General features: G+C 29.8%; 1 protein-coding gene across 1 annotated transcript; it reads left to right on the forward strand.

Moving 5' to 3' along the window:
- The first annotated feature begins 2820 nt into the window (after positions 1-2820).
- On the forward strand, positions 2821-5960 carry LOC21387591 (ribonuclease 3-like protein 3). The gene is made up of 3 exons (XM_010091149.2): positions 2821-3351; positions 4902-5048; positions 5560-5960. Exons 1-3 carry the CDS (start codon positions 2974-2976, stop codon positions 5887-5889), a joined length of 855 nt encoding a protein of 284 aa, XP_010089451.1. The 5' UTR covers positions 2821-2973; the 3' UTR covers positions 5890-5960.
- Positions 5961-13598: the final 7638 nt, after the last annotated feature.

Below are 13598 nucleotides of genomic sequence, written 5' to 3' on the forward strand. Positions count from 1 at the left end.
ATATACTAATTATTTTTCTTAATACACTAATTAATTATTTATAATCTAATAAATATGAGTACATAGTTTAATTACTAATTTACTAATTTTTATTTGATAAATAATTATCAATTATTAATTAATTTATATATTAATTTAAGATTATTAATTACGATCATCTTAACTACCCACAGCAATTAAACCTCACAATTTACCAAACGCTATTATGCTGCTTTTGGAACTAGTAACACTTGTATAATTACAGTTTACCAAACACCTAGCTGCTTTTTGTAACAGTTATTTTTTCCTTCAGCATAGCTAAAATTTTTTTTTTTAAAATCTACAGCACTACCAAACTGGTCTTATAACATGATTCTTATGTGGGCTTAAATTCCAAGGCGTGCTTGTTTCATTGTAGGGAAGACTTAAGTTGTGGAATCTCCACGACCTAGCATTGTTCATGCACGGATATAAATTATTACATCCTAATCCTTCATTAATTAATGTTTGCATTGGCCAAGAAAAGAAAATTTGGATTTTTTTTTCTTTTGGATTTTTGATAACATATTTGTAAATAAATGTCGGATCCAAATCTGCTGTTTAATTTTTGGTATCCTAAACTAATTAAATTATACTACATTAAACCATGATAAGCACAAAAATATTAGTTAAAAATCAATTCAAATTTTTTACATGACGTGGCATGATTTATTGGTTAGATACTAATTAAAACACTAAAATTAGACAACAAATTTGAGTCCACAAATCTGACTACTTTAAGATGGTTATGTCCTGTCTTTCTATGTTTAGACTAACAAGATTTACGGTTCAATATTAAATTGGTTGAAAATATTAGCCATTTTGTTGAACACCATTTATGAATAACATACTCTTTAAATATTGCTATATGTGTAAAGAACCCAACCCAAAAAAAATGCTAGAGGTTAACACATGATGAAATGAAATAAGAAAAGAATATACTTTATATTTTTAAAAGAATGAATATACCTATTTAACAATGTATCCATATTTCAAGCAAAATTCCAAATTCCAAGTTTTCTCCAAGAATAATTCAAATTCAAAAGCTAAAGTTTTAAATATTTGAGTTAATATCAATTTAAGCCTCGAATTATGTTTTGTCATAAAAATCTTTAAAAAATTCATGAAATCAACCACATGACTACGGCCTTATTAATGCTCCTTAGACAAATCATGCTTCTCAAATAAATTAACACTCACACCCCTAGTTGGCTAACGAGGATGAGTAGAGATTGGGAGCATAATATTCTTTTTATTAATTGTTTAATTAAAATTACTAGGCATAGTTTATCTAAAACATCCTTCGAAAAAGAAAGTTTATCTAAACATCCCCTTAATTAATCAGAGATTTGGGATGCAAATTATATATATCCTCTTAAAATTTGAAAGCTAATAACCCTTAAAAAAAAAAAGCCAATATAGGACGAGGTGAATAGTTGGAGGTCAAAATTGAAATTGACTATTTACGAAGAGAATTAAATGATATGGTACGAAAAAAAAAAACTATAAACACAATTTTGAATCTTAAGTTTGTTTCACAAATTAAGTTAAACTTAAATTGTGTATATGTGAGAAAAATATTATAATAAAAAAATTGAATTTGAATTTTATAAGAGAAAACATTGTAACAGTAGAACTTAAGTTGTGAAAAAGAAAAACTTTTAAATCTATTAAAATTCGGATATAATTATAATATGATTAAATGATTTAAAACTATACAATGTCCATGGGTTTTTTCACCCCTAAAAAATTATTCTTCTAACAATAACATAAACACAAAATGACATTTCGCTTCCTCCAAAAAAAAAAAAAAAAGGCAAATTAGTAAGGGCCGTTTAATTTATGCGTTTAAATCAGTAATTTTTAATTTTAAAATTTAAAATTTTTATAAAATAAAAATATTATAACAAAATTAAAACTATAAATTTAAACGCATAAACAAACGAGCCTGAAAATGTCAAACTACACCAGCTAATTACGTAAATGTGGCATACTGATATCACGAAACATATAAAAACATAATAATATATATTTTAAATGATATGGTACGAAAAAAAAACTGTAAACACAATTTTGAATCTTAAGTTTGTTTCACAAATTAAGTTAAATTTGAATTGTGTATATGAGAGAAAAATATTATAATAAAAAAATTGAATTTGAATTTTATAAGAGAAAACATTGTAACAGTAGAACTTAAGTTGTGAAAAAGAAAAACTTTTAAATCTATTAAAATTCTGATATAATTATAATATGATTAAATGATTTAAAACTATACAATGTCCATGGGTTTTTTCACCCCTAAAAAATTATTCTTCTAACAATAACATAAACACAAAATGACATTTCGCTTCCTCAAAGAAAAATGGCAAATCAGTAAGGCCCGATTAATTTATACATTTAAATCAATAATTATTAATTTTAATATTTAAATTTTAAATTTTTTATAAAATAAAAATATTATAACAGAATTAAAATTATAAATTTAAACAGTAAAGAAACGAGCTGAAAATGTCAAACTACACCAGCTAATTACGTAAATGTGGCATACTGATATCACGAAATATATAAAAACATAATAATATATATTTTAAATCTATATACAGGTCAACTTTCAGTTTCCTTGTTCAACACGTCCATGATCCATGCTCCAACTAACCTCATTTATCCACCTCAATTCGAGTCCTTTCCAAATTTCACACACACAAAATAATAATAATAATAAATAAATAAAATAAAATTGTATCCTTTCCAACCTCGAAAACTTCAACCGTCTTATTTTTATAGCTCTTCACAATCCTCATTCCTCAGCAGCTGTTGACAATTCTTCATTCACCATTATTTCTTTTCTCTTCACAATACAATTCTTCCGTCGCAAGAAAGCAGAGTTCTCAAAATAATAATAATAATAATAATAAATAAAAAATCTGAAAATCTCTTCTCCGCCATAATTCCGTCATGGATGAAGTCCAAGAGAAACAGACAGAGAAGCTTCCAGAGAGCGGCAGCGACGAGTCGGACATCATCAATCTCGACGAACTGGAAGAGATCATCGGGTACAGGTTCGAGAACCGGGCGTTACTAGAAGAGGCTTTTACGCACGTCTCTTTCTCGCCGGGAAACGGCGTGTCGTACGACCGATTGGAGTACGTCGGCGACGCCGTTTTGAACCTGCTCTTCTCGAAGGTGCATTTCTTCCTCTATCCGCGGCTCTCGTCGGGGCAGTTGACTCGCCTCCGGGCCTCCAACGTCGACACCGAGAAGCTCGCCCGCGTCGCCATCAAGCACGGCTTGCATCGTTTTCTACGCCACAACAAGCCTCTCTTCAAGGATCAGGTAAAGGTTCTATTGACAATTGATTGTGTTTTGTTCGTGTAAATTCAAGGTTTGATTTGGAAAAGGTCGAATTAGGTTAATGAAGTTTGTTTATTTTTGCTAATGATGTGTTTGTTTAATTGATTTATTAGCATGTAGTAGTATACGATTGTTATATTTTATCCTATCATTTTGTTTGGTATAAGAAAGCTGGCAACTTGTGCTACAACTCTGAGTTAAAAATTTTCATATTTGACGTTTTGGAAGAGTGGAATTAGAATGATGATTGGCTGTTTAACAAAGAATCCTTGGTTTCAAGTGGCGAAACCGGAATTTTACTTTAGCGGGGTATATACTATTTTTTTTTTCCTTGAAGTATATACAAATAAAAATAAAAATGTGTGAAGCTCAGGGGATGGACATTGTAAAACTTGAAAATCACGTAGAGTTACTGTTAGTTTACCAATTCATCCTAAAAACTTAAGCTGTTAGGAGGTAGGTCAACAATAGTTTTATACTTTAACACTCCCCCTCACGTGTGGACTGGACAATGGGCAATCGTGTGGGTAAATTAATTGGAAAGCCCAACACGTGAATATTTAAGCCCGAGATATATTAAAGACCCAACACGTGATGACAATTTAAATGGGGATAAAGAGTGCAATTACGGGGGTTTGAACTCAGGACCTCCCGCTCTGATACCATGTTAGTTTACCAATCCATCCCAAAAGCTTAAGCTGTTAGGAGGTAGGCCAACAATAGTTTTATACTTTAACAGTTACTTTATTTAAAAAAGAAAAGAAAAAAAATAGCTCAGTGAGGTAACTATCCTCACTCAGTCTCGAGTGGCTCCGCTACTATTTATTTTTAACTTTTTCACTCCAATATATGCTTTTAGATAATATGTCTAAGGTTTTTGACAATAATTATTTTGAAAGTGTTAGGATGATATGTCAAAAAATCTTTAACTCTCAAGAGCTCTTCTACATAATTTTGAAACTTGTACTAAAATTTCAACAGAACATTCCATACTTTGCTCTGACATTTCTATTGTTTATAAGAAAATATGAAAATCATTTTGATCCATTCAAATTGAAGAATTTTTATTTACTTTCTTTTACTCACGAAAAAGCAAGTAAAAGTTGTGTCAAATCGGACATAATTGTGTGAGCCGTGAGTATTTTGATGCCTTAGGGTGGAAAAAAAATGCCAATTAGGAATTACCTCCGAGGGTTTAGCTGTAGCTTTGTACTAATTAGTATGTTCTTTATTTTGATTTATTTGATTATGATCACATTGTAACTGTCTAATCTTTAACCCTTTTAGTATTAGTCTAAAAGAAGATGGTCCGGTTGATTAAGAAATCAATTTATTGCTATTATTTAGTGTGAAATATTTCATTGCTATTATTTAGTGTGAAATATGTCATTGCTATAACAAGTTATGGCCTTGTTTTATTGTATGATATATTTAATTGGTTATTTTCCTCTTTGGGAGTATAAACATACATTGTTTTCATTGGTCATTTATCTAATTAATAAATTTCACCACTTGTTGTTTGACTTATACAGATTAAGAAGTTCACCCTAGAGATCTCAGACTATTCTCTGCATTCCAATGGCCTTATTGACGTGCCAAAAGTTCTAGCGGATATTGTTGAATCCGCAATAGGAGCTGTTTTCGTAGATAGCAACTCCTCTTTAGACACTGTCTGGAAGGTAATTCTTTTTCTCCATCTGTCACGCTCACTCTTTACTATTTTTTGTATGTGTTTTCAATGCCTTGATAGAAACGTTCTGAATATATTTAGATATTATAGAGCGGAAAATATTTATAAGGGCATTTATTGTTATCTATATAGAAACATTATATGTAACTAACACATGATCAAAATTAATGATTGCCGTCCAAGTATTAATTTGTATAACTGTGTTACTATATAATAGACATACATCATTGTTATCATCAACAGATTATTTGTAATTTAAATATTATCCATATATGCTTTATCATTTTACTTTTAGACAGACATGAATACATGTAGAGATTATAACCTCGAGTCTCACATCATTTAAATATAAAATAATAATAATAATAATAATAAACTCATAACTATATCTGCTTGCACATTTTACTTCTAGATCTAATTACCAAGTAATTTTTCATATAAGCACAAGAACTTGGATATTTATGTGCCATTTCTTTTTTCTTTCATTCCCTTGTTATCAGGCGTTTGAGGGTCTTTTGGAGCCCATAATCAGTCCAGAAACAATGAAGCAGCATCCAGTTACAGAACTATATGAAATGTGCCAAAAAAACAACATGAAAGTACAATTTGTCGACTTGTGGGCTAAAAACATGGCGTTTGATGTCTTCGTTGATGGGCAGCTTGTGGGAACGGCTAGCTATGGTCTAAAGAAAGAAGTTGCTCACAACAGAGCAGCGAAAAATGCTTTGGACAACATAGTGAAAATACTAGGTGAAAAAGAAACCACCCAAGATCAAGATGTTTCCGCAATCAAGTTGAAATGTACGCAAGATAATCTTGAATGCAAATAAAATCTTAATAAGTTGCATTTTTATAATTTTTTTCATTGTTATAAGATCTCTATATTACGTGCGTAAATAAAATGGGCTGACTAGTAAATTTTTGTGCCACGTTTTTTTCCCATCCCACGTTGATTTTTCTACTCCTCATAGACTGTTCGACCAAACCCCAAAAATTGGCATAACAGTTTTTTTGAATGAGAAATTACATTTAAACAAACAATCAAATACATTACAATGTTAATGGCTCATAAGAGGAACAAATGAATGCTCAAGGCCCGAAAACGGGAGAAAACCTCGACACTTTAACTACGAGCACACTTAAGGCTCTAATTGAAGAAATTACTCCCATCAAGATAAATTTCTGAGTTCTGAAGAGGTATATTAACCCTATAAAGAAAGAACATCAGCACCACCACAACCTATAAAAGATTCTAGCCGGGCCAACAATTTCACACTGATGGGAGACAAACAACTAAAGTCCGAAGGTTCGAAACCACTTTAGTTATACAAAATAAAGCGGAATACACGTCGGCAGCTAACAACAAAATAGAAACACACTAAAACTAAACGATGGAAACATCAATGCCTTTATTAAAACAAAAGCGTATAACCAAGTGACATCCGCGAGATCTCTGATGACACGCTGATCACCACCACGAAGAAGCAAGGGAGCAGCGACAAAGTTAGCAGCTCGAAGAGAAGCCGGAGTAGAGCTGAGCTAATGACGTCAAAGTTTCACGATCTTTTACGTCCTTTAATTTGAGATATTTTCGTCGCTTATTCTTTTTTTTTTTTTTTTGTCTTTGCTTATCGTTTTGGTGCTTGTCTTTGTTTTCTTGTCCTTTGATTTTTTTTTTCTTTTTGATGAGTAGTCATTTGTTGATGTTGTTTCGTCTATTGTTACTCTTACCTGTCTGATTTTTCTCGTCTTTCTCTTTCAAAATTTATCGTCGTTTATTAAGATTATTATCGTCGTTCAGTGTTCTCTTGTCATTTTTTAAGGTTATTGCTTTTAATTGAGGGATGAGAATCGACAACCAAATCGAGCATAAGAGGAACCGGTCGATTTACCGACTAACAACAATCGGTTGTCGATGGTTCGTTCTCCATCATTTTACCTCTTGTTATGAACAAATTTGTACTATGTTCCTTTTTTTTTTTTTCAATTTAACTACTTTTATAATTAATTCAAAAGAAAAAAAATATTTATAGCCAAAAGTGAAAAAAAAAAAATTCTAAAATAATAAGCTTTCTGTTAATGTTTAAACATGAACATCGACTATAAAACAATTTTAAACTAGGCTCATTTTTTTAAAAAAAAAATCTTAACTATTTACATAATCAAAATTTAGAAGAGAGTTTTTAAAGCCTAAAATATAAAAAGCCTTACTATTAAGCTTTATTTTCATTAAGGTTTGTTTATCTTTTTGTACACTGTATTTTTAGATTTATTCAAAATCCTTTTATTTTTATCTCATCAATACCATTAAATTATATTTAATACATAAATTCGTACTTTTTGTGGGTCAACATTTAATTTTGACGTAAAAAATACCTAAAATGCCCTTAAAAACATAAAAATAATTTAAAAAATCAAAAAATAAGAAAACTAAGAAAAAAACAACATACAGAACATATACCCTCAAATAGAAAGTCTTGGTAGAGCAAGACACCCAAAACATCCAAATGTTTGAAGAACGCACAAACAAACAGACTTTAACCACATGATAAGGATGGATCATGGTATTTTGTTATTCACTCAACCAAACACTTCAGGAATAAAAACACAAAAAGATAAATAAACCTTTTAGTTCTTAGGTCGTTTTCTATTTATATCTCCTCCCGAATCAGTGTAAAATGAGACTTAAGTTTACATTAGCACGGAAAAACTGGCTGCAACGGGAAAAATCCCGCTGCAGCGCTGTTATTTTTAACTGAGATTCCATATATCTTTAACAGTAAAATAGAGCATTTTTTTAATTGAAATAATATAGCATCTACTAAGAAAAAAGGTATATTGATAATCACAAAATTCAAAAATATGAAAAGAGCGAGCCAAAATATATAAAGTTATACAAAGAAGGGAGAATGATGGCAAATGAGTTTTGTACGTACTTCAACCTCTAATCCAATGGTCATCATAAATCAATTCTTTTTTTTTTTTAAATACAATGGTTAAGATTTCTCCACATTGATAATGTTTTCTTCTTACACCTCGTGCTTCAATATATATAGAAGTGAAAATGAAAGCTAATGAAAAAATTACTTTAACTTCTTTTTCTACCATTATGTTATTTTATTTATTTCATTTTATTTTTTGTAACCTTGTTTGTGTAGCTTTTATAATTATTCAACTTGTTATACTAATACTATTAATATATTAATACTATTTGATGCTAATATATTTTATCTTTTACATTAATATTACTTTATATATTAGTACCTATAAATATATTAGTATATATAGCAAATATTACATATGTTAATATATTAAAAGTGCATTTGCTAATCATTTTTATTGGCTGGGATATTATGATAATATATATTAATTAAGTTTTTTCTTTTTTTAAGAAATATTGTATTTAAGAGTGTTTTCTTATTAAAAAATTTTTTCACCAATTTGCCCAATAACATTTTTTTTTCAAAGATATAACAAATTAATATTTATTCATGTCATAATTTAAAATTTCATTTTTTTTCAAATGCATCCCTAATAGTTTTTTTTATTAATTTACCCTTTTTGCATCAAATAATTTCTTTTTTTTTATTTTCTTAAATATTTTCAACTTGTAAATCTTTAAGTACTCTTTTGAAAAATTGAAAAATATTAATTAGGTTGATTGTATACACTATTTTTTGAAAAATTTCATTGTATTATTCTTCAATTTGAAAAATAGTAATTATGTTGACTATTTGTATTCATGTTTGTAACAATTAAAACATTTGTTAGTATGTCATACAAGTTTAAGTTTAATTCCAACTATTAGTTGAATTATTTGCATATTTATTTATATATTTTATAAAGAAACAATTAAAGAAAATAATTATAATTGTTTTGTAACAATATTTTCTTTTAGAAAAAATAAGAGCCTGCAAATTGCAAAGTATTAAAAAAAAGTTACAAACGAGGACGTGCCTTAGGCATATCTTTCATGCTAGTATTAAAAGGAAAAAAAAAATGTAAAGTTATAACTAATATATGTGATTTGCCTCATTTACATTCAAATCTTGATTTTCCAATATTTGTAAACAAACGTTTTAATGATATTTATCTGCATCCAACTTTCTATAGCTAACATAAAATAGCAATGACAATAAAGTTCATTAACTTGCACATTTAAATCTCTGTTTTTATCTTCCTCGTGTATGACTCTTTAAGGAAAATTAATACAGTAACTAGTAAAATAGTAAGCATGATAGATGATTAAAAACAAGCACTAAGTTAGTTAGTCAGGCAATTCAACAAACAGCAAACATGCACTAACAACATACATTTGAACCAAAATTTGTCACAAACATCAACAAAATAATATAGAATTTTGAGTCAAAATTTCAACAAAAAAGCATAGTGAGAGACTACAAACATGTTTCTCATCTAATGTTCTTAATCAATTTTAGAAGCTAAACAGGTAGAAAACATGTGAATCGGCTATGAACATCAGCTTTTAATCATACAAAATCACCTGACATACATATATTCATATATACACATGTATATTTCCAAAACCATGCCCAAGTAAGAGAGAACTGAAAAGGACTCCCAAATATATCAGATGTTTAAAAACAAAGGCAGACATAAAAAAAAAATTTCCTTGTCTTCGTCTCTACAAATTAAAGGACAATATTGGATATTCCTTGTTTTTGTATCTTTTTATCTAGAGGCTTTCCCAGCTCTCTTTTCTTTAATAAAAATAAAAAATAAAAAAAAAATTATTTTTCAAATTCTAGAAAGCTCCTAACTTAATAATTTTTTTTCTACCTGTGAGAACGCATAAATCTCTCTTAATTATTCCCATTTTTCTGCGCTAAAATGAGATGGGAAGGATTAAAATTATAAGCGGAGGGTGTTATATATAGTATTGACCAAAATTTTTAGAACTAAAAATCTACCAAGAATATTGGAATTTATTTGAGAGACCACAGATAAAAAGATGACAAAGAAGGAGACGGTGAAAATGAAAAAATTAAAAAAGGAGAAGAAGAAGAAAGAAGAACAATAAAAGTATCTGGTCCCACGTGGCAAGAAGTTATCTATTATGTCATCCGCAACATGTTGCAACAAGCAGACATTAAACATAAAATTAATAGAAGAAAAAAATATAGAAATATATTAGAGTGAAAAAAAAAAAAAAAAGCGCAGGCTTATTTTATCTTTTTAAGAGTGGGAAGAGAAATATTAGTGTTTTTTTTTCCCATGTGGGATTTCTCAAAATTTGTCCTTTCGAAATTTTACATAAAGACCAAAAGTAAACAACGTATAAAATTATTAAAAATTATTTATTCAGTTCGCTGATTTAAATTTTTAATTTGAATTAAAATGTAACTTAATGTATAAATTTTTAATTGTAATAAAAAAATTAAATATAAATTTTTATAAAAATTTTTAATAAAATTAGAATTAAAAATTTAAATTAATAAAATAAACGATGTCTTATGTTTTGTGTGGATTAGTGGCAAGGACGTAGTTCACTATCCTCAAGTTGAGGATTTAAACCTCACGCACAAAACTGTTTTTTTTTTTTTTTTTTTCTTTTTTTTTTAAGTGTAAATGGGGGTTTTGGCAGTTCAATTAACCATCTATTGAAATCAGTTTTTATCGGATTTTATAGGTTTTTTTTTACGGTCAATTTTATCATCAGAGTTGATCGGTTTTGGTTTTTTTTTTTTTTTTTTTTTTTTTTTTTTTTAGTGCCCTAGTTATGAGATAATTTATATTTTCATGTGCTTTTAATTATTTGGTCTTTTGACATTGACCACAAAAGCCAGTTTTCTGTTTTTTCATGTCGTTTTTGTGTCTAATGTTCTCGTGATGTGGTTTTGATTTTTGCCGTCTCGATCATTGTTCTTGTCGTCTCACATTGAAGAAAAATGAACGATTCGTCGTTTTCTGTTTTAGACTTCTTGTTGGGTCTATCGGGCCCTGCCAGTCCTCGGTCGGAAAGGCCCAGAACCTTCCTCAACTACCAAAGAAAGTCCGTGGTAGCAACAAAACCAGCAGTGGGAAAACGACTCTGAAAAACTCATTCCTTACCATTCCCAAATCAACACGACTCTGAAAAAAAAACTCATTCCTTACGTTGCGAGGAGGACGATCACATTCACGGCAGAGATTATATATAAACCCCAGGCACGAAGAGAGTAGAGAGAGAGAGAGAGAGAGAGCTTTGTAGAGCGAGAGAGAAGCTGGAAAAGGAGCAGAGAGAGCGGAAGTAGAAGGCGAGGCTGAAAGTGGAGAGGGAGAGGAAGGCCAAAGAGGAGGCCAAGAAGCAATGGGAAGCCATTGAAGCCGCTCAGAGATCCAGACGCCTTGATGCCATTGAAGCCTAGCTCAAGGTTTTTATTTTGTATTTTTTTTCTTTATTTTCAACTTCCGTGATTTCAAATTCTGGGTTCTTTCTAGGATTAGTTCTTCTTTGATTTACATGTGAACAATCTGTTGTTTTAGAGATTTCAAATTCAATCCCAGACAAGAACGATTGAGCTATTTTCTTGGAGCTTTCAAGCGTGAAATCACAATTATGATCGTTATAATAAAAAATTTTCATATAAATTACATCTAAATTTAAATTAGTAAATTAAACAGACTTATGGAGTACTAATCCCCTTTTCAAGTTATTTTGAGTTATAGATTCGAACCAAATCAACACGTTTTAGTTGGTAATCCTAAGAAACCCATACGGACATTTGAATAAAAATCAGCTAGGCCCAAGCCCAAAAACTCCCAATGAGGTGGTGGGGTTACACGTGAAAGACGTATGGGTTGCAATTGTTCCGCTATCTTCCCTCTTTCACACGTGGCAATGATGAATTTGTCAGCACTCCTAATCAACTGACACGTAGGAGAATTCAATCACTGCCGTTCGTTAAATGGATGCTTTGAATCCGATGGCGGTGGTGGACCGTATCAGTTAGGTAATTCAATTGTAGGTTAGAACTTTTTCATTCCCGACTGCAGGTTGATTCTCACAAGGCCTAATTGGCTTGATTTACAATGTTATCTTCAATTTGGCTGCCTTGATTTGCAGTGTTGCTTCTTGTTCTTCTTAGAGGCATGGCTTCAAATCATTTTTCTTACTAAAACTCTTAACGCAAACTAAAGATTCTGGGTTCGGTCCTCAATAGAGTCATCAATTGTTGACGCTGAAAATTCGTCAACAGAATAATAACAAATTTCTAAATGATTTTTGTGAATTAAATGATATAAAACGTAATTAAAAACGGAATTTAAACAAAAACACATGTAATTTATAGTGGTTCATCCTTAATTCGAGAGTTACGTCCACTTTCACTACAAAAAATTTGGGGTTTCACCCAAACATATTTATGTAGGTAAAAATTTAATATGTAAGGAAAATCTTTTACCCACACATCTTCACACTTTTAAAATGTGTAGGTAAAAGAGTTTGGAGAAAGGTATTTACCTACACTTATTGCGGTAATAATTAAGATTATAACAAACTAATAATCCATTATTAATTTATTCTAGTATTGCAAGCAGCAACAATATTTTTTGTCCTTTGATGTTTGGCCTGTTGGTTTGATGACGCATAAAACGATGTCATTGAGTTTAATGGTAAGAAGGAAAGAAAATGAGAGGAAAAGAAAAACTATAATGCATAGAAAATTAGAATTATAGAAAAAATTTTGATTATCCCTTTACTTGTTTGGTATGATAGGGAAGAAAAAAAATGACTCTACCTTCACTTATTTGGTACATGAAGTGAAACTAAAGAGATGAAAAAATTATTATTGGTGTAATTACTTTTTTGTCTAAATATTTTTTATTAATATTCTTTTCTAATAAAAATATAAATAATACATTATTCAACATCAAATTAACTAGAAAAATTCATGTAACTTATACATATATTCCATCTATATTATGTATATATACACACACATACTTATATAAAGGTACAAAACTATAGTTCAACTTATATAGCATTAATGCATCACCCATTTTTCTAACTTTTAATTTTTGTAACTTTTAAATACAACAAAAGAGTAGCTAGCTACAATAACATGTTACAATAAGTTTAGATCACTTACCTTCAATCTTCAACAATAGAACTTACAAACAATGTAAATTTTTTCTGTACGTAAAAATTGAGTTGAGTGGAGAGAGAGAGAGCTCTATTTATCTTTTTTTTTTGGCAAAAAAAACCGCCAACTTTATCCGTCAATTTTGGATGAAAAATGAGGACAATTCAGTTATTTGACTTCTTTTGTGTAGTTATCCATATTTTTCTTCTTAAAATCCGCCAATTTTTAAAGGGATTGAATATAGTGAGACCCACCAATAAAAATTTTCATTCAATTTTCCTTTCCTTTCCAATTTTCTTTCTACCACATAAACTAACTTACTAATTCCATTTCAAAATCCCTCCAACATTTTCTTTCTTCCACTTTTCATTCATACCAAACACACACTGTAAGTTGCACGCATGCATATCCGTTATGAAGTGTTGATAGCACTCCACCCATCCAGTGAAACAGTT

The sequence above is a fragment of the Morus notabilis genome, unplaced genomic scaffold, assembly GCF_000414095.1.
Source record: "Morus notabilis unplaced genomic scaffold, ASM41409v2 Scaffold866, whole genome shotgun sequence".
In the NCBI taxonomy this organism is placed as follows: Eukaryota; Viridiplantae; Streptophyta; class Magnoliopsida; order Rosales; family Moraceae; genus Morus; species Morus notabilis.